General features: G+C 41.0%; 2 protein-coding genes and 1 long non-coding RNA gene across 4 annotated transcripts in view; 1 reads left to right on the top strand and 2 right to left on the bottom strand.

The window, feature by feature from the left end:
* Positions 1 to 15,616, bottom strand: part of LOC135947435 (frizzled-2-like) — a 33,735-nt gene extending 18,119 nt beyond the window's left edge. Inside the window, exon 1 of one of the 2 annotated variants that reach the window (XM_065496303.1) lies at positions 15,458 to 15,616. The gene's annotated coding sequence lies outside the window, so the exon portion shown is untranslated. Of the gene's footprint in view, positions 1 to 297; positions 427 to 15,457 lie in introns of those variants that run through there. The other variant, XM_065496304.1, reaches the window with a different exon arrangement.
* On the bottom strand, positions 2,197 to 4,309 carry LOC135946361 (mucin-2-like). The gene is made up of 4 exons (XM_065494571.1): positions 4,288 to 4,309; positions 4,174 to 4,224; positions 2,880 to 4,108; positions 2,197 to 2,259 (listed from the first exon to the last, which is right to left on the bottom strand). The coding sequence occupies exons 1-4, from the start codon at positions 4,307 to 4,309 to the stop codon at positions 2,197 to 2,199; spliced, it is 1,365 nt and encodes a 454-aa protein (XP_065350643.1).
* On the top strand, positions 8,912 to 9,819 carry LOC135947152 (uncharacterized). The gene is made up of 3 exons (XR_010575593.1): positions 8,912 to 9,086; positions 9,230 to 9,431; positions 9,556 to 9,819. It is a non-coding gene; the product is annotated as an uncharacterized LOC135947152 (long non-coding RNA).
* Positions 15,617 to 19,678: the final 4,062 nt, after the last annotated feature.

Here is a 19,678-nt window from a genome sequence, read left to right as displayed (position 1 = left end):
ACTCATTTTTGAAGAGGGGAAATTTCTCTGGATTGATAAATAAGCCTAAAATTTGCAACCTAATTTTCAGAATTGATGACATAAGTTTAAAACCGTCCTTACGTCTCTGTTTATAGTCGTTATATTGCACTTTAAATAAACATTACCGCATTGTTTGTTGCTTCAGCACGTATAGTTTTCGCACGGAATGAGATAAGCTGATAATCCTCTCTTTCACATCTTGTTAAAGTATGTGTAAAATCCATCCATTTTAAAATTATCGACGGTTAATAAAAATAGTAAAAAATCTCTACATACGATTGGTGCTCGTGGCTGTCGGACTGGCGGGACACGTGCAGACGTGCGTTCGGGGAGAAGTGTCCATGTCTGAGCGCGGTCTCCGACTGACTGGCGATATGAGAGCGTCTCCGTCTCTCCGAGAGAGAGAGAGAGAGAGAGAAGGCGAATGTTTGGACAGGCCGGGGGAAGGAGAGCGGGCGAGCGGCGGGCGGGCGGGCGCTGGCTCTCACTCTCGTGGCCGGATTATTCTCTATTCGCACCTAATTAATTTATTATTAGACTTCCTTTGTGCGCGATAAGGGACGTGCGGGGTCCAATGAGCGACGGAGAGCCGCACTGATGGTTGATAGCAGCGCGCGTTTGACAGCGCCCGGACTGATAATGCGCGAGATTTTTTGATTTGCCTCTTTATCGCGTCGTCGCTCCTTCTGCGCCTGACAATCCAATTTACCGGTGTAGACACCTCGCTAATGAAGTGTGATAACAACGCACACCTCTTCCATCATCTTGATCGCGACAAACGGCCTCGGGCCAATCCGTTTAGCAGCCAATACTTCTCAAGTCTTTAAAGATATAATTGTTGAAGCAATTAGCACGGTGTTTTTTAACAAGAATATCTGTTGGTTTATTTGGGGCTTGGATTTGACACTTATGGAAAAGGAGGAAGATGAATGGATCCATTTGTTGTAGCAGGGAAAGATAAAAATTGATGAAAACGTCGGAAGTGTAATCAAACAAACAACACGGAGGGGAAAACGAGAAATAAATCAGTGCGATTGAAGTTATACCTACAAATTTTAGGAGGAAAATTATTAAAAAATAGTCCTAAACTATGGAAAGCAGTTGTTAGGGCTTCCAGGCCGTGTCTGAATTGTAAATCAAAATAAATAATGCATGTGGAAGCCTCCTAAGGGCGGAAAACTGAAAGTGGCCAAATAAAAATGTGGTCATTTTCTGTCCTTCCACCACAACCATCTCTTAAAAAAGTTACAAGCGTCAAATTCCATTAATTTCCCCTATTTTACGAGCTAAATAAGTGAGAGTTTGAGGGAAATCTTAATCCAGACATTTTCCCTTTATGAATTTTTAATTTTTCAAATTTAAAAACAAACCTAGTTTACTCTATTTTATTTTTACATTTATTTATTGAATTGAATCTATGATTTCATTCCTCGTCCCGTGACAAGAAGTTGTTAAACGCTCAAATCCAATAATTGCTCTCGAGATAGCACTGACGTTTTCTTTCAATTTAAAAGATTGTGTACAATTATCAATTCAATCAGCGTCAAGTCTTTTCTAAACCCAAATCCTCTCGTAAGTGGCACCAGCAGCGTGGGCACGTACCAGCATTATATGTATTATCGCATATCTCCCGTGAATAACGCGACTCTTTTACATCGAGAAGCAAACACAAGCTCTAGCCGCAGGCAGGAAGACGTGTGTCAAAAAGTTTTGATTTCGGCTGATTGCAGACGCGATTTGTCGTCTGCGCGCTGCTCCCCTAGCAGCTAGCAAGGCTCGAATTTTGCGTATACGACAAGGGCAGAGAGTATTTATTTGCCTCGTCGTGTTATCTGCAAATATACGCGTGTTCCTCTGTTAAAGGTGCCTGCTCTTGCCTCTCTCCGCAAAAAAAATACGCAGCTCTACGGCTTCTGTGTTTGCTTTGCGAACTCAAACATAAACCTGGAACAGCAAGCAGCTTTTCTCGCCTTTTCACGCGGAAAGTTTTAATCGCCGCCTACCGTAAAAAAGAAACTAGGGCGGTTTTATTCTTCGTGTCATATTTGGCAGGTGGTGAAATAAAATGATGGAGTTTTTAGATGCATGCGTTCGTAATTTTATTGAAAAAGTCCAATTTGATTTGAAAACAGAAAATCTATCCTGGAATTTATTCGGTTGTAATCAGAAGGATTATCAGAGGAGTTCAATTTCGGCAGAGTAGTCTTCCAGGGAATCGTCAGATTCTTCGGGACTCATCTGAAAATTATATTAATATCAGTTTTGCTGAACAAGAAAAACACTAGAATTCACCAGTTGTATAAAACTTTAGTGTTTGAAGTCGCAAACAGATAGCACCACCGTATACTTTCGTAATAAATTTAATTTCAAGGCATTTTCGCTGTGATTTCAGACTCAATCCTGTCACTGTGCATTCTTCACTTAATATGTTTCCTTTTTACGTGCTGAACACTAAAGTCAGTCCAGCCATTCGCCGTAGAAACGTTGGAAACGATTTTTTATTTCAAAAAATAGTTTTCCACGATTCTACGGCGATTGGCTGAACTGATTTTGGTTTGCAACACGTCTAATGAAATAAATTTAAGTGAAGAATGCACAGTGGCAAGATTGAGTCCGAAATCCCAGCGGAAGTGCCTTAAAATAAAATTATTACGAAAGTATACAGTGACCATCTGTTGGCGGCTTCAAACATTAAGGGTTTTTACAGCTGGGGAATTGGAAAAAAACGAGGATTTTAGTACGAAATTCAGATCCGATCCATAGAGGGGTTTAAATTATTTTCAAAAGAGATAAAATCAATTGAAAGACCGAGAGGCAATTTTTAATTGAATTTACAAAGGCCCTGAACAACAGCGTACCTGATGTGTTGGGAAGAACAACATTTTGTTATCGTCGGATTTGGCAGACAGGGAGCGTACCATTCTTGACCTATAGAAGGTAAAGGGTGGGGGTGTTTGTTCCTGTTGAATGATGAGACGTTGACCTTTCACAGGAGTGGTAACCGCAGCAGGTCCGCTGATGGGAGTGTCCGTGGCGTCCGTAGGGTAGGGTAGTGGGAATGGTGGGCGTGGTCGGGGTGGTCGGTCCTCTTGAATAATGAGACGGCTTTTCACAGGAGTGGTAACCGCAGCAGGTTCGCTGATGGTAGTGTCCGTGGCGTCCGTAGGGTAGGGTAGTGGGAATGGTGGGCGTGGTCGGGGTGGTCGGTCCTCTTGAATAATGAGACGGCTTTTCACAGGAGTGGTAACCGCAGCAGGTTCGCTGATGGTAGTGTCCGTGGCGTCCGTAGGGTAGGGTAGTGGGAATGGTGGGCGTGGTCGGGGTGGTCTGTCCTCTTGAATAATGAGACGACGATTTTTCACAGGAGTGGTAACCGCAGCAGGTCCGCTTGGTTCATAAGTCGGCTTTGTGTCCATGACGTCCAGAGGGGTGGGTGGTAGGCGTGGTGGGAATGTTTGTGCCTCTTGAATAATGAGACGGCCTTTCACAGGAGTGGTAACCACAGCAGGTCCGCTGATGGCAGTGGTTGGCTTTGTGTCTGTGACGCCCAGAGTGGTGCTGACGTCGACCTTCGCCGTGGTTACCTGAACTGTGCTACTTGCCATCTCCGTGGTGACCTGAACGGTGCTGTTGACCATCTCTGTGGTGACCTGGACGGTGACGTTGGGTTGTCTGGTGATATTGATGATCGGTGGGACAGTCGGAGGTTCGCAGATTGGCGTAGTTGCATTCACGTCACCAGGGTTGCCTGTTGGGCTGACTGTGACGTTTGCGACTACTGTAGAGTTGACCTGGTTGGTTGTTGCCGTGACCTCGGTGACGGAGGAAACGGTGGTGAATTCGGTGACTATCGGGCTGCCAGGAGAGGAGGAAATAGCGGGAGTGGTTACATCAGAGGCTCCAGGAACAGTGGTGGCCGCAGGAGTGGTTACATCAGAGACTCCAGGAACAGTGGTGGCCGCAGGAGTTCCAGTGGCTGTGGTTTTGACTTCAGGGGTAGTAACGTCAATAGCCTGACGCAATTTTCTTAATGGCAAGAAAGTGGAAGACAGTTGAAGGGGATCCATAGTGCTGGGAGGAGGTCCATCTGTTGAGGAATCAAGAACGCTGTTTAAATTTGGACTTTTTTAAACTGCGAGATTGAATTCTCACCTTGTTGCGAAGGAATGTAGCTGGCAGAGACTGCCTGTAGAAGAGCGATACCTGCGGCCCAAAAATTAACATTTCAAATCCCCAGGAGATATTTTAGATATAAAATCAACTCACCAAGTAAAAGGTTTCGTAACATCTCTGATCGCTTTCCCAGTGGGATTGGGCGTTGAGTCTACAAACGCACCTTTATAAGTTACCTTGGCTCTGTGATAAAACGCGCGTGACTTATCGGAATTCAAAATATATTTGAATTTATCTTGGAGGAAATCTCCTTTTGCTTTTCTTTTATTGTTTGCACAACGTGTCATGCACGGCTTGACAGAGTGAGCTTCTAGGCATCTCGGTGTCTCCTTGAGACCGAGGAATCTAGGTTTTTATCTGCGAAAAGCAAGAAAATCTGACGTCTTATGTTAGCTGCTGCTAAGCACAGTGAAAGGCGATAATTGAGTCGTCACGGCGGGGCGTCTGTCCTAGTAGTCGAGGGTGAGAAAAGGAATAGGAGACCCCCGGGTGTGAGTCATCAGACCGCGCGCCGCGCCAATAAAGAGCAAATCAATGTCTGCCAATATAAAAGCGGCGCGCCATAAAACGGGACCATCTATCTTTACAGGCGGGAACATTATTTTAATTACGACAAAGCTGTGTCAACAAAAGCGCGAGATTTATGGATGGGTATATCAGGATGTGACAAAAGCGAAAGCAATTCAGCAGACGAATGCTGTCACATCGGAAATTCGATCAAAGGGAATACAAATTGTAAGATGAGACTGGAAATTAGAACTGCAAAAATGGAACAAATTAATTAAACTTTTCCCTCTCATAATTCTTATAATTGAATCATTTTGATTTTAATGACGTTTAAAAAAATTGCAAAACGATTCCCAAGTTGAAAGAGGAAATTTTACATTTGTTTGTAGCGCGAGGAAGTGAAATTTGAAAATAAAGCAATGATATCAATAACATAATCAATTGGAGCTTGCCTTTTTAGCTCTCTTGCAAACTTTGATTCAAATAAAAATTTTTAAGAAAAATTAATTTAAAAATACTAAACTCTTGTAAATCCCAGATTTTTCGATACTGTTTAACATATGTTTTAATGTTAAAACTGGTCTATTTCGAGCTATTTTTATTAAGTGCAAATACACAGCACGAAACTGGTATGTACAAACTGCCATGATAATGGTTTTTTAATTAACACGAAAAAGACCGTGTGTTTACTTTTTTGTCAACCGCGGCTGCGAGAAGACTGCCAGCTGCAAATAGTGTGCCATGATACAGACTGTATTCATAACTTTTGTATTGGTTGTAGCTGCAGGAAACTGTCGCAAGTGATTCAAACAAAGTATTTAGGTGTGCTAGTTGATCATGAATTTAATTTTAAGGCTCATATTCAACATGTTTCTAAAAAACTTCGTAAAATTATTTGTGAATTTAATTATTTAAAGGCAAATATGCCTCACAGTGTGAGAAGGATTATGTATTTTTCTCTTGCTCACTCCTATTTCAATTATGGCATAACCGCATGGGGAGCTGTTAGCTTGACGCCTTTGTTGAACCTCCAAGAGAAAGTATTGTATAAGATGTGCTCTAAAAAAGACCGACAAAAAGTGGAGGATTTCTTTCAATTTTGGAATGTATTGCCTGTTGACAAAATTTACCAACTGAATTTACTGAGTGTGAAATATTTTGATGGCGATTTTGGTGTTCAGAGAACACACCAGTATAATACTCGAATATTGCTTTCTGCCCCAGTTGTGGAACCAATGCATGTGAACAAATATTTTAACCGAACATCTGAATGTATCTTGCCAAGACTTTGGAACATGTTACCAAGTGAACTTAAAAATTTAACTGACAAATGTGTTGTGAAGCGAAACATCAAAAAGTGGCTTATTAAAAATAGAATGGACTCTCAATGACGACACTGCATTAAAAAAATAATTTATTGATGTAATTTGCACACTAATGTACTAAAATCATGCTGCCTTGTGTAACAGAATAAGCACCAGCCGTTAATTCTCCGGAATTGGCTGGACTTCTGTAGCTTTCAAAATAAATATATTTCTTTAAAAAAAAAAAAAAACTGCAAAAAACAATTTACTGCGAGTTTGGGACACTTCCCAGCCCTGTCTTAGAACGAAATACGTTAAAGAATGTTATTTAACGGGATAATTCACACGGGGGTGACTGACCTTCTTTTTGTCACCAAATTCATAAATTTTTTTCTGTATGACAGCGGGTCTTTTATCATATTATACTTAATTTTTGTCATTCAAGTCAAAAATTCTTTTATAATGTACAGGTCAGATATTTGCAGGTATCTATTGTATAATTTTTAACAATGCAAATTTTAAGACCCGTAGAATATATAACAAAAGAAAGGTCAATCGATGGTGAGCCGCAGGAATTTTCTCTCCCGCACTTTCGAGAACATTATTTAGTCATAAATTGTTTTCACGTCAAAGCAAATTTAATGGAAAGTTTCCTCCCCCGACGAAGGAATTTTTCTCCGAACCATTTTAACGTCTTTTTCATTCTTCATCGGCTCCAAAACTTTCCCCGGGAACAGGGTTCGCAGAAACCCGCATATTATTGGAAAAAATCCCATTGCATTGTAAAAAAAACTATTTTTTGCGGATTTTTCCGCATTGATAAAAATTTCTCATGATGGATGACCAAAAATAGGGATTTTACCAAAGCCATTGGTTTCTCCAAGAGACCGAAAATTTGAACTATAATCGTAATTTTCCAAAATTTCTGACTTTTTTGCATAAAAAAACAGTGTTGCATTTTTGCACATTGCAAAATTGGCGAACCCTGCGCGGGAACCGGTAAAAATGGATTAATAACTTCAAATTAACATCCTAAAAAAACCAAAGAGGTAAAATTAATTTTTAAAAATGGCAGTAGTCGTTACAAAATTGTTTTTATTTGCTCGAAATTATTACAAGTACGAAACTTTGTTTTAGCTCTGCATGAATTTTCATGAATCCACCAGATTTTAGCAGTCATGTCGCTTATTTGTCGAAATCCAGTTGGCGACAGTTCATCATGATACATGCACTCCGTATTAGTTACAGTCCAGAGAGCGAGGCATAATATGTATATTTTTGTCACTGTGCATGCTCTCTCTCTCTCTCACTCTCTATACGGTTACGTGCACTTACGTGAGCGCAGTGAGCACGCGGGCGCACACACTACAAAATATATACGCACACACATACACAATTGGTGTGTGTCGCGTGCTGGCTGCTGCTGCGGCCGGCACCCACCCCCTCTTTAATCGGGGTGACATCTGCCACCCCTGTGTATATACTGTGTTGTGCACTGCTGGCTGGCTGGCTGTCGTGCATGTGCAGGAGGCAAGGGTTGCCGCACAGCCTCCCCCTCCCGCTCTCATTATCGAGCGGGCCAGAGTGGAATTTTAATTTCCAGCCCCGTGAGAAAAATGATAAAGAGGTTCGCGTGACCACGATCGTATAAAGCGCACGACGATTTCCATGCAGCAAATTCCGAATGCGCCCGCCGCGTGTGGATTGATACAAACCGACCTGGCTATGAATTGAGCTGCGAGTTGGGAGAGATCATAAAACGAGCGAGTCCATAAAACTGAATTATAGAGCTCGTGTGTGTGTTATTTACAGGCGTCTGATTTTTAATTCAATAAGGAAACTAAGTGTATAAGCGGCTGCGATTGTTTCACACTGATTGTGACTGCTGGATTGGCTCTTCTTTTAAATGGCCATTTGTATTCTAATTTATTCAGTCTTATTTGCTGGAATAATTGATTTTGTGTGGATAAATGTTGACCTGTATTTTTTTATTAAACACAGGATGGTGACATAATGTTTACGAATAATTGATAGCCCTCCTTTTACGGGCGCTTATTTATATTTATCATAATAAAATATTTTTACGAACCAACCGAGTCGAAATTTTAGTTTAATGGGAAAAAAATACAAATCTATATTTTTTTAAGCAGAATTCTAAATTTAGAGGAATTTCCAAAGGACAGAATTAAAAAATTCGAGTCAGACATTTTTTATTACTTACACAAGGTTAAAACAAAACGGTAATTTATTCAGAAGTATGAACCCAGGTAGCACACAAAGTCACTCAGACATCACTATGATGTCATAATTTGACTTTCGTGATATCAGAAAATGACATTTGCAATAAAAACCAAATTAGAAGTGAGAAATAATTTCCAAATAGGTTTTGAGACTCTTTTGTGCTCTAAAAAGAACGTCCAGTCAGAATTTTTCAAAAAATCAATAATTTTGGAAAATCAATTTCTGACATCTGACTGACATCACTGTGATGTTGGTTTGACATCACTATGATGTCAGACACTTGAAAATTGAAAATGGCCTTAAAAGTTCAGAAAATGTATAATTCGCGCACATCCGAGACAATTTTTTGAAAATTTTAATTTTTTTGGCCCACCTCATTTTCTGACATCTGTGTGACATCACTGTGATGTTTGTCTGACATCACTATGATGTCAGACAGTCCAAAATTAAAACTGGCCTCAAAAGCTCTAAAAATGAATAATTCGCGCTCATCTGAAACAATTTTTCGAAAATTTTAATTTTCTGGCCCACTCGCAAGCTAAGTACTTGCGATGTGGACTTAGAAAAATTTGACGCGCGCGGTTTCCCACATTCAAGCGCTCGGCCACCAGGCGGCAGCATCGGCAGCACCGACGATACAGCGAGCTGAGCGATCAAGAGCCAGAAGTTGCGCGGCCATGTTTGATTGTGCGAACGTTTTGTTTTCAACGGATAGAACATTTTTAGCGCTTTAAAAAGTGACGGTTAGGTCGTGTGGCGTTCCGAAATTGCAGCAGCTAACAGACTACAGGACATCCTTGCCGTTTAGCACCTGGATTTTGCACCAAGCCGTCACAAAAGGTGAGTTAGGCGTTAGGCGGCTCAAGCGAATATGTTTTGCAAAGTTGAACACGCTTTTTGGTGTCAAACTTCAAGTTTTGATCGGGCTTTCTTAGAATAACTTCACGTTGAGGAATTTTTATAGTGCGTGCATTTAATTTTAGGTTAATTTTGAGACTAGCATCGTCATGAGCGGCCCGAGATCTAAACTGATGGTGTCAACTTCTCGTCAACCAACACGTCAATCACACTTCCCGGACCCTTTTCAACCTTCAGAAGGACGATCGAGGACCAGGGAGCCTGTCTGTGTCCTGTAACTCAGCATGGACACCTCCGCTTGCCCGATTACACATTTTCAACGCAGCCGTGAGTGAAATTTTTCGATTATTTCATACTTTTTTCACTAAATAAGAAGTTTAATGCAGAAAAAATGTATAACTTTTGTCAATGTTCAAAGGAAGGAATGAAATTGTTTTTTTTTTATTTTAAGGCTAAGACTGACAACGTGATGAGCCGCCCGTCATCGAAATTGACGCTGTCCGCCTCCCTTGTCAACCACTCATCACTCGAGAAGCTTGAATGTCCGGGATTTTTGAGATTGATTCTAACTTATGGGTACGGTAATCAAATTATTTAAATCAGAGCACGCCAACAGATGTTTTCAAATAATAAGAATATTTAGAAAATATTTTTTTCTTTATTTTGCAGAGCAAATTTAAATTTTTTTAACTTTTTATTAAAATGTTGGGAAGCTTAAAGTTTCCTTTATCTAAAAAAATTTGTTTTTGATTGAAATTTCAATATTCCTGATAATTTAAAATTAAAGTTACTATTTATGAGAATAAAAAAAATTGAACATTTTATTCGATCCCGAACTACTCACGTATCACCCTCAAAAGCATCTTTTGAGATGTAATCGGGCGAAGTGATTTCTGGCAGCCGCGAGTAAGGTGGCCACTACCCGTAGCTGTGGGCAAGGCGGCCACGACCGTAGTGGTCGACTTTCATGCGGCCACTACGGTCGTGGCCGCGGGAAAGTCGACCACTACCAGCGGCTGCAGGCAGGGTGGCCATGAAAGAGGCGGCCACCCCCGATGGCCGTGGGCAAGATGGCCACCAGCGGTGGCCGCGGGATAGGCGGTCAATGGCAAGGCGGCCACCACCAGCGGTCATGGGCAAAGCGGCCACCAGCGGCGGCCGCGGGAAAGGTGGCCAATGGCAAAGTGGCCACCACAGGCAGCCGTGAGCAAGGCGATCACCATAGACGGCGGTGAGCAAGGCGGCCACCACCAGCGGTCGTGGGTAAGGCGGCCACCAGCGGCGGCCGCGGGAAAGGCGACTACAAACAGGGCGGCCACGGTGGAGGTGGCCACCACAGGCGGCCGCAGGCAGGGCGGCCACGGAGGAGGCGGCCACCACCGGCGGCCACGATGAAGGCGGCCACCACCGGCGGCCACGATGGAGGCGGCCGCGGTGGAGGCGGCCACCACCAGCGGCCACGGTGGAGGCGGCCACCACCAGCGGCCACGGTGGAGGCGGCCACCAGTGGCCACAGGCAGGGCGGCCACGGGCAGGGCGGCCATGGGAAGAGCGGCCACGGGCAGAGCGGCCACGGGCAGGGCGGCCACCACCGGCGGCCATTTGTCTATATGATATATGGGTGATTTCAGGAAGACATCACCCTGACATCAGGGTGATGTCAAATAGATGTTAGAAAATGATATCAGAGTGACATGAGAAAAGTGGACATTTGTACCTAAAAATGATATCACTGTGACATATTCTGATGTCATACAGACATCATAGTGATGTTCGGTATGACATCACAGTGATGTCTGGGTGACATTTCGTGCTACCTGGGAATACTATTTGAATTAAAGTTTCCTTTGCCTATTTTAATTTTATTAACAACTTCAATCTTTAACGAGAATCTATTTATCATTGCATTTTATTGCCACTATTATAGGCAAGGCATGAAATTGCTGTTCTGCTTCTGTACATAAAAATAATTCATACATACATACATACGATAATGTTGTGGTCATGTACCAGCCGCAAAAGTAGGAAATTAAACTTTTATGGGACGTTAGTGGCTGTGTTGCTTTTATTGATATAGCTTTTGTCTTTTATGGGCCGTTTTCTAGCCGGTTTTTTTGCCTGCTCCTGCACCCTTTACCCGCTCAGCTGGCGTGCGGGTGGTATTTATGGGGTGTCGGCGAGCTCGTAAAGAATATCGTAATTGAATTTCGAGAGCATACAACGCATGAGGGACCAATCATTTCGCTGTCAAAATATTATTATTATTTGACGTCTATATTATTACACAATAGGCTGCATTCTTCAAGCATAAAAAAATAATAATTCATTTGTGGGGTGAAAGAGTAAAGTTTTAAGCTCATTAGGGCGAAAAGGGCTGTCAATGTGAGAGGATGAAGCGTTTTCGCCAAAGTTAGAGTGTCAATTACAAGTGGGCTGGCAGACAAGGTGCCAGGAAGTCGATCGCGAAAGCCGAGGTGTGAGAGCATGGTGCTTTTTTCGTTTTGCAGGCGCGAGTATTAGGTGCCACGACGCTCTCGGGTGATTCAAAACCGCACACGCCGGAGTTAGTTTTTCAGCTTTTTGGCCCCGCGTATCGGGTTTCTGGTGAGAAAAGGTGAGCTTGGCACCTGCCCTTTCGTTCTAGCAAACCAGCTCCGCGCAACAATTTGAACGCTGAATTGAAACAAGGAGGTAAAAATGTTGTAAAACATTGCAAAAAGATTAGAATTTTAAAATAGACAAAATAACAAAAATGCAACGGGGTCCAGGTTGCGATTTGTGTTGGTTCCCGCCGGTCAGAATCGAATATGGCGTCGAAAAAATGGAGGCCAATCAGGAGACAGTCCAACGGCCAATTAGAAGCGTCAAAAAAGAGGCGTGCCGACCTAATAATTTCATTCCCGCGTATTTTGTTACATTTCCATTTGCCTGATGTGCCATCTAACGGTCCATTCGCCAATTACCGGGCTAATCAACTGTTATTAAAGAAATAACAACAAAATTATTCATTTTAATTTCATGATAAATTTCCAAGCCAATTTTATTTTACGTTTTGTAACTTTCCCACCATACTCTACCAGACGCCATATCTGCGCGTCGCGTGAACTTGGCCTCCGGTGCAAAACTGGTGATTGAACAAAGACTTTTAAGAGATATAACTAACCCTTCGCACCTCGCAGAAGCTACATTTTTTTCTAAGTCGAAACATTTTGTGCTCAGGGGAAGTTAAAAACCCTATCTTCTGATAAAAGCTCTATATTAAAAACTAAAGAAAATAAAAACGAATTGACCAGTTGCATAAACCCTTAGTTATTAAAGCCGCCAACCACAGACTTTCTTAAAAATTTTGTTTTAAGCGGTTTTAAGGCATTTTCTCTGCGATTTTAGACTCAATCTAGCTATTTTGCTTTTTTTAATTAATTTGCTTTTTTTTGACGTGCTGAAAACCAAAATCGGTTCAGCCATTCGCTGTAGAAACGTTGGAAAATATTTTTTTATTTCAATAAATAGTTTTTCACGATTCTACGGCGATTGGCTGAACCGATTTTGGTTTTCAACACGTCAAAAATATCAAATTAATTGAAGAATGCACAGTAGCTAGATTGAGTCTGAAATCGCAGCGGAAGTGCCTTAAAATCGAAAGTCTACGGTGGTGCCATCTGTTGGCGGCTTCGAACACTTAGGGTTTATGCAACTGGTGAATTGAATTGAATTTTTTAAATTACACCTGGAGCGGATTTATTGCAAATGTGTCAGTCTTAATTATTAGATCGTCTTTTCTTAATATTTGATGAAACACAAATGACATTCTTATCAATTTACTTATTGTTAGAAAAAAACTACAAAACCGAGAGGTAAGATATACATATATCGTCCTTTTATGATTGTTATTATTTGCTTTTTGAGAGTGAGTTTTCTGAATGAATGAACGTGACTAGTGTAAAAAGTGCCCCGGAGGAATTTATTGTTTGTTATACCGAATCGATGTGAGCAAGCGAGCAAGTGGCGCTGGCATGGATGTTGAATTAACCCCTGTTAAGCGAAGAGCAGGTATATACCATCGAGAGAATTCCCCGCTTTGGTGCGGAGGAGGAGGGAGTTGTTGTGTATGGTACAGAGTGCAGTGTCATAAGATCGATTCTGCTGTGTGGCAGACGCGCCGAAACCCAGACAGAGGAGCGAAACTTTCTTTCTCGCAGACGGCCGGACGGCAAGCAGATTTTGTGTGTGTGTGCGCTCCAGCTCTCTCTCTCATGCAGTCTCTCAGTCGGTGTATTGATGTTTTGCTAAGCGGGCAGCAAGCAGTTTTTCCGCTCGAGAGAAGTGTACCCCTATACCCACATAGGAAAATGTTTTTTTCCCTCGAGTGGGCTGCTTTTACAAGAGCAGCGGTTAAGGATCACACAAAAAGAGAAATACATACTGGAAGAGAGTTTGTGTTTCTTTCAAACAAGTCCGACGCGGAGCTTTATGCTTCACACCTGGTTTTTAAAAAACTCGTTTTTTTTCTTGAAAATAAACCATCTTATAACGGAGACCTTTAAATTCCTCTTTATACAGTTAAATTACACTAATTAAAATAAGGGTTGCATTTACCACTGATTTGTACCACTCAATTTTTCCCAATTTCTTGCGGGAGAAATGAATTTCACCATTTTTCCCGTGAAAATCTAAAATTTGCGGTCGGAGCGGTCAAAATTTCCTCTACTGTGCAGGTTTTTTCTTTTAAATTGCCATTTTTCTGCCTCAATTTCTCCAAATATTTTTCTGTGACAACTTTTCGAGTCGAGATCATGAGCTAATAATTAGAAAATTATTGAAAACTGAGGTGCAAACATTGCCTGCAGGGATTTTTTGCAACCCTGATTAAATTTCCAAATAAATCTGCTAAAATGTCTGCATCTTGTAACTGTAAATCTGATTTATTTAATTGGATAGATCGTGACAAAAAGAACCGAAATCAAGTGAAAAACCTCGTTTATTAAACTCACTCGGTGTGGAATTTGATTTGTCATATGAGTTGTGATTGCCAATTTCTTTCGTTACGGCGCACAGTGCAGCCGGTCACGCGGAAAAATGCACCGCATCAGCCTTCTCGTCGGTCATTAAACTTTTACAGCTCAATTAAGCAAGGCGACTGCATGGGTGCGAGTACGTGTGTGTATTTTTCACCCGCGCCGCGCGCCTGCTAAACGCGCGCGCTACAAACATGCAATTTGCGTGCGAGGGTGTTAAAATTTTTAAGAGCTGCAGCACGCAATCCCGGAGACATTACACACAAAACAACTGTAAAACAATGCGGTGCAATTTTTGTAAAGCTGCAAAATCGATTGAAACGCACCCCTGTGTGGCTAAATGCCAGGCAAATTCGCTCCTCTAGAATTTTACGCCCAATTACCCTATACATTTAGATTGTTTACGACATCCCTAGACCTTTTTCAGGGGGTTTCAGGTAAGGATATCGACTGTAGAGACGCACACGAGAAGAGATCCAGATGGCTCACACGCGTCATATCACCTGCTTTTGTGCAGTGCGCGTCTCTGATCTCTGGTGCGCCTTTGATATATTTTATGCGGGAGAAGCAGTGGTGTGACAATTTCGAAAAAGAAGAGAACAAAAAGGCTTTTGAAGGTTTGTGCTAGAAGTCGTAAAAGTATCGATTTGCGCAACAAAATGTGTATGTGTGTGCGTCTCGAGGAGCGAGATTTGAGGAAAAACCCGCACAAAAAAGATGGAACAAAAGAGAACGCCAAAATTAATAAATCTAAAATAAATTTCAGACAGTCACACAGCTCAATTTGTCTACATGGAAAATTTCTGCAAAAATAAACCCGATTATCGGGCTCGAAATTAAATAAATTCGGTATATTCTATTTTTTCCTCTCATCAAATTGGCAATTTTTAATTACTGTTAACTCCCCTTTTAAACAGGTTTAATTTTGTGACTCATCGTTCGAGCCAAGAGAAAAACTTCGGAATTTTAAAAAAATCTGAGCGGGGTCTCGTTTTCGTATTCTGACACTAATCACCAGAGTGAAGTCTGCTCGAAAAACAACAAACCCGCCGGTTTTACATTCCATTTAGATTGCAGTAACACTTGGTCGAGACCAGGGGTGAAGGAACAAAACGAGCTGGAGAAGAAAGAAATCGATGCCGGCGGCAAAATTTCCCGCACCTTTCCCGTCCACACACACGTTGCGAGAGCGAATTTTCGCACTTCGCAACAAAAGCACTGCGCCCATCCCTAAAACAAACGCTCCTCCGGTGGCGGCGTGCGAAAATTATTATTACATCCCCCTCTTCTGTGAAAGATAAATTGGCAAAAATTAAAACAAACAAAAATTCCGCCTACCTGATATTACGAGTGGACCCTGAAGGTGGCCGCCGCCGCCGCTGCTGCTGCTGCTACCGTGGGGGTCTGGGGGCCGTGCGGAGCCCGATTCGACAGCGACCGACCGGCCCGAGCGCTGGCAAAGTGCTGCTCACGGCGGCTCAGCGTCCTTTGGACGATCGATATTCCGGCGAGCCGACCAACAACCCCTCGCATGCGTCCACCGCTCCCCCAAACGACACACGCCCACAACTCGCCTCTACCCCCGATACGGAGGATGCGCCCTTCGGGACCCGGCCGCCGCTGCTCACACACAAACGCCGCCGCCTCTGCACATCCGCACACCGATTTCGGCGCAATTTCACCATTTCCATCTCACGGCCGCGTGCACCTGATCTCGAATTCGTTGCCTCTACTGATTTTCTCTTTGCGGATAGTGAATAATATCAGTCGGATTATTTTTACGATGCAATTTTTCATGCTATAGATCACCAAGAGGTTTTGATAGCAATAGTTTTGCAAAAAAAAAAAGAAAAAACAGCAATATCCAATTAAAACATTTTTTACATATATGTACGGACATAATAAATAAGATTTTTAGAGGTCTCAGCTGCATAGTTTTGAGTCAACGGCTTGCTGGTTTTGCCGAATTTCAGTGCAGAGGCTGATATTTTTTTTAAAAAGCTATGATCTCTGAAAATCATAGAAACTATTAAAATGAATAAAATAATTTTCCTGATATGGTTTTCGAATAAACCAACTTAATTTTGGGTATTCTGATTTTTCAAAAAGGATTTTAAAGGTTTTTTAACAGCCAGTTTAGTGCAAAAATAAGGGAAAACACTGGAAATTTCTTCAGCTTTCTGAATATAAGCTGTTTTTGACGCTTCTATCAACTGGTGAATTTTAATTGGGCCAAACACAACCCCCTTTCAAAAATCTGCAATTTTTAATAAAATATAAAATAACTTTCAAGACTCTAAAGTACTACTTTTTATCTTCTCACTATTCAATTTTCATATTTTTTTTCACCCCGGAAGCAATTAATTTCCTTTGCTCATATTCAATTCGAAAAATTAGATTATGAGGCACTTTTGGTCAGAAATTGTATGAAAAAATAGGTCGGTTAGCGTTAAATTTCCACGTAATATCATTTTTTAAGATCACCATCATTCCTATATTTTATCGGTGGCTGCCGCAGCTTATTGTTAGCCAAATCCACGGTGGCCAGCGCCTTAAGATTCGTAAAAGATGCAAAATATTTCATGTTGTTTGGTTATAGTGTCGTGTCCAGTGATGCTGTCAGTCAATGGACCAGAGATGGAGGTTTCTCGCATTTTTCTACTGATTTTAAGAGTGAAAAGTCAGGCATGGAAGACTAACAAATCGAAAAATTGTGAAATAGAATTAATATCTCACGCTCTTGTGCCATTACTTTTCGGTAAGGCCTCACCAAAAGTACTTAATTATATTTCCCTGTAATTAGATAGAAATTCCACTTAAAAAATTCAACTTAAGCCAGAAAAATCAATTTCTTTACTTACCTGAAAAGTAATTTCAAATGAAAAACTGCCCCTGATATTACGAAATCAATTTCAAAAGGGACAATAAATATGTACAAAAATTCTGTGCCTGCTAAAAGGATTTCAATGGCAAAGTGCAGTAAAATTCAGTTTCTCCTGGATCGGAGTTTTATTTTATTACATAGAATTTGGGAACATGAGCTCATTAATCTCCTCAAACAATTTTTCTAAATTTGTCCATTTATATCATCATACTACTTTATTTTTACTAAAATTAGTCAATCTGCGTGGAAACTATAACTAAGAATTTTCATCTCTAAATTTCGTGATTTTTTTAACAATTTAACGATTTAAATTGATCGATAATCAATTTGTTCTACAATTTAAAAAAGGACATTGTTAACAGTAAAAATTCAAATTTTCCCTAAAATTTCCAGCGCTGGATCACATTTTCTTGGCAGATTTTGATTCCTCTCATCGAGATCTGTCCAACATCGTGTGAAACCATTTAGGGAACTCTTTGTGGGGAAATAAAATTGGATTTCAAGTAAGGAGACAGTCCTCACCATTTGAAAAGCATGCTAACTTTGCGGCCACTTTTCTACTTAGGTCAATTTTGGCTTCAACTGAATCCTAAGGCATTGGCAACAAGGATTTTCCAGAATTTTGCAGTATATCAATCCTCTTTAATTCAATAAATTTTAATACCTCTCCCCACAAATTGAAACAAATAATATGATCAAATTAATTAGCCATTAAAAAGTTCCTCTTGACTACTCCTTTGCTGACTGAGCTTCAATTCACGGAATTGAGATCGTTTATGGTTGCGTCGCTCTGCCTTATACGAAATGGAATCTATATACGCGCATATCACATATTGTCAGATGCCAAGCCGAACCTTATTTATCGAGGAGGGAGCGCCGTGCAGTCTCTTGACATTTATAAATATATTCTGACATTTAGCGTCACTCAACCAAATTCGTGCTTCGAGCGGCGCACCCCGATTGGCGGAAAATTCATCGGAATAAAACTGCGGCGAGCTGAAAATCAATTTTCTTTTCAAATCGGCGGACTAATCGGGCGCGACTGCACGCTCGGCGAATCCCGCCATTTAATGCGCAAATGTAGTGAACCAGAGCAGTACCATGAGCAAACGAAATTATTACGCTACATGCTGACAGCGGTTTTTATTTTATTTTAGCAATTGCAGCCACTGGAATAATTATCCAATCCACGACTGCGAGAGCAATGTGAATCAAATGCTTCGCATTTTACGAATCATTCTCGGGAGAGCTTAAAAATTCAATTATTATTGCCTGTTAGCATGTATATGAAATATTATTTATTCGTTCGCTGGCTTGAAAATATTTTTTTTTCATAAGCAAGGATAAAACTGCTTCGGGAAATAATTTTTTGTTAATGGAACCCTCCACAAAATTCCAATGTCTGATGGAACACGAGCTTATGAAATGAAATTTGCTACAGAATTTGAGTTGTTTGTTTCTAAAATTTAGAGTTAAGAAGAATTGAATACGAAGAAAAGGGACCATACGACGAATTTTCTTTTATTTTTAGTATAAATTCAGTATTATACAGTTTTCAATCGTTCAAAAGATCTCTATATAGTGTTTTTAATTATAAAATTTTAGGTTAATTCACCAGTTGCGTAAAATCTTAGTGTTCGAAGCCGCCAACAGATGGCGCCACCGTATTCTTTCGTAATAAATTTAATTTTAAGGCACTTCCGCTGCGATTTCAGACTCAATCCTGCCACTGTGCGTTCTTTTGACGTGCTGAAACCCAAAATTGGTTAAGACAATCGCCGTAGAATCATGTAAAAATATTTTTTGAAATAAAAAAAAACTTTCTGACGTTACTACGGCGAATGGCTGTACTTATTACGGTTTTCAGCACGCCAAAAGAAAGAATTATAGAAGCAGAATGCACAGAAGCAGGATTTAGTCTTAAATCTCAGCGCAAAAGTTCATTGAAATCGAAAGAAACTAAATTGAGGACTCGAACGCTAGGGGTTTACGCAACTGGTGAATTCTGCTGCACTCTTTAAATTTTCCTTCGATTTCTAGAGGGCATTATGTCTAAAATTTTGCCCACTAAATTTCAACCAATTAGTAACACTTAAAAATTACGCTTTTAGTACAGGACTGAAATCAATTTAAAATGAATTTTTCATTTTACCAATAAAAATTAATATATTTCCTCCGTATTTTTTACAATATCTAGTTCTGAAACGCCAGATATATAGCCCTAGAGCCGCTGGAAAGCATTTCGAGTCACCTTTGGCCGTCCCTGACCTTCTTGGCTCGACAAAAAACTAATTAGAAACATTTTGTAGCACCAAAAAAGAATTTACACGTTGAACATTCATGAGCCATTCGCCAAAACGAGCCAAATGAAAAAAGCAGCCTTTTTCGTAATGGAAATACACTCGCTCAGGGAGTCACCGGCACGCGATTTTAATTTGAAGAGTGGTGCAAGACGGCGTAATGTGCGTTTCATAACAAAAAGACCTCACGCGTCAGAGTGCATTACAAAGTCAAGAACAAAATGTACATACATACACGCACGCAGCTAAGCACAATATCCAGCGTCAACGTGCGTCTCAAAAATGTACGCGCGTGGCGTGACACACATTATGCATGAACATTCTCTTGTTTGCAGTGCAACACTGCTGCGTCGAGGCTCATTTGGCAACCGGTGC

This window comes from Cloeon dipterum, chromosome X, assembly GCF_949628265.1.
Source record: "Cloeon dipterum chromosome X, ieCloDipt1.1, whole genome shotgun sequence".
Classification (NCBI taxonomy): Eukaryota; Metazoa; Arthropoda; class Insecta; order Ephemeroptera; family Baetidae; genus Cloeon; species Cloeon dipterum.
The sequence above is the reverse complement of the archived record's forward strand: the minus strand, read 5'-3'. Positions and strand labels throughout refer to the sequence as shown.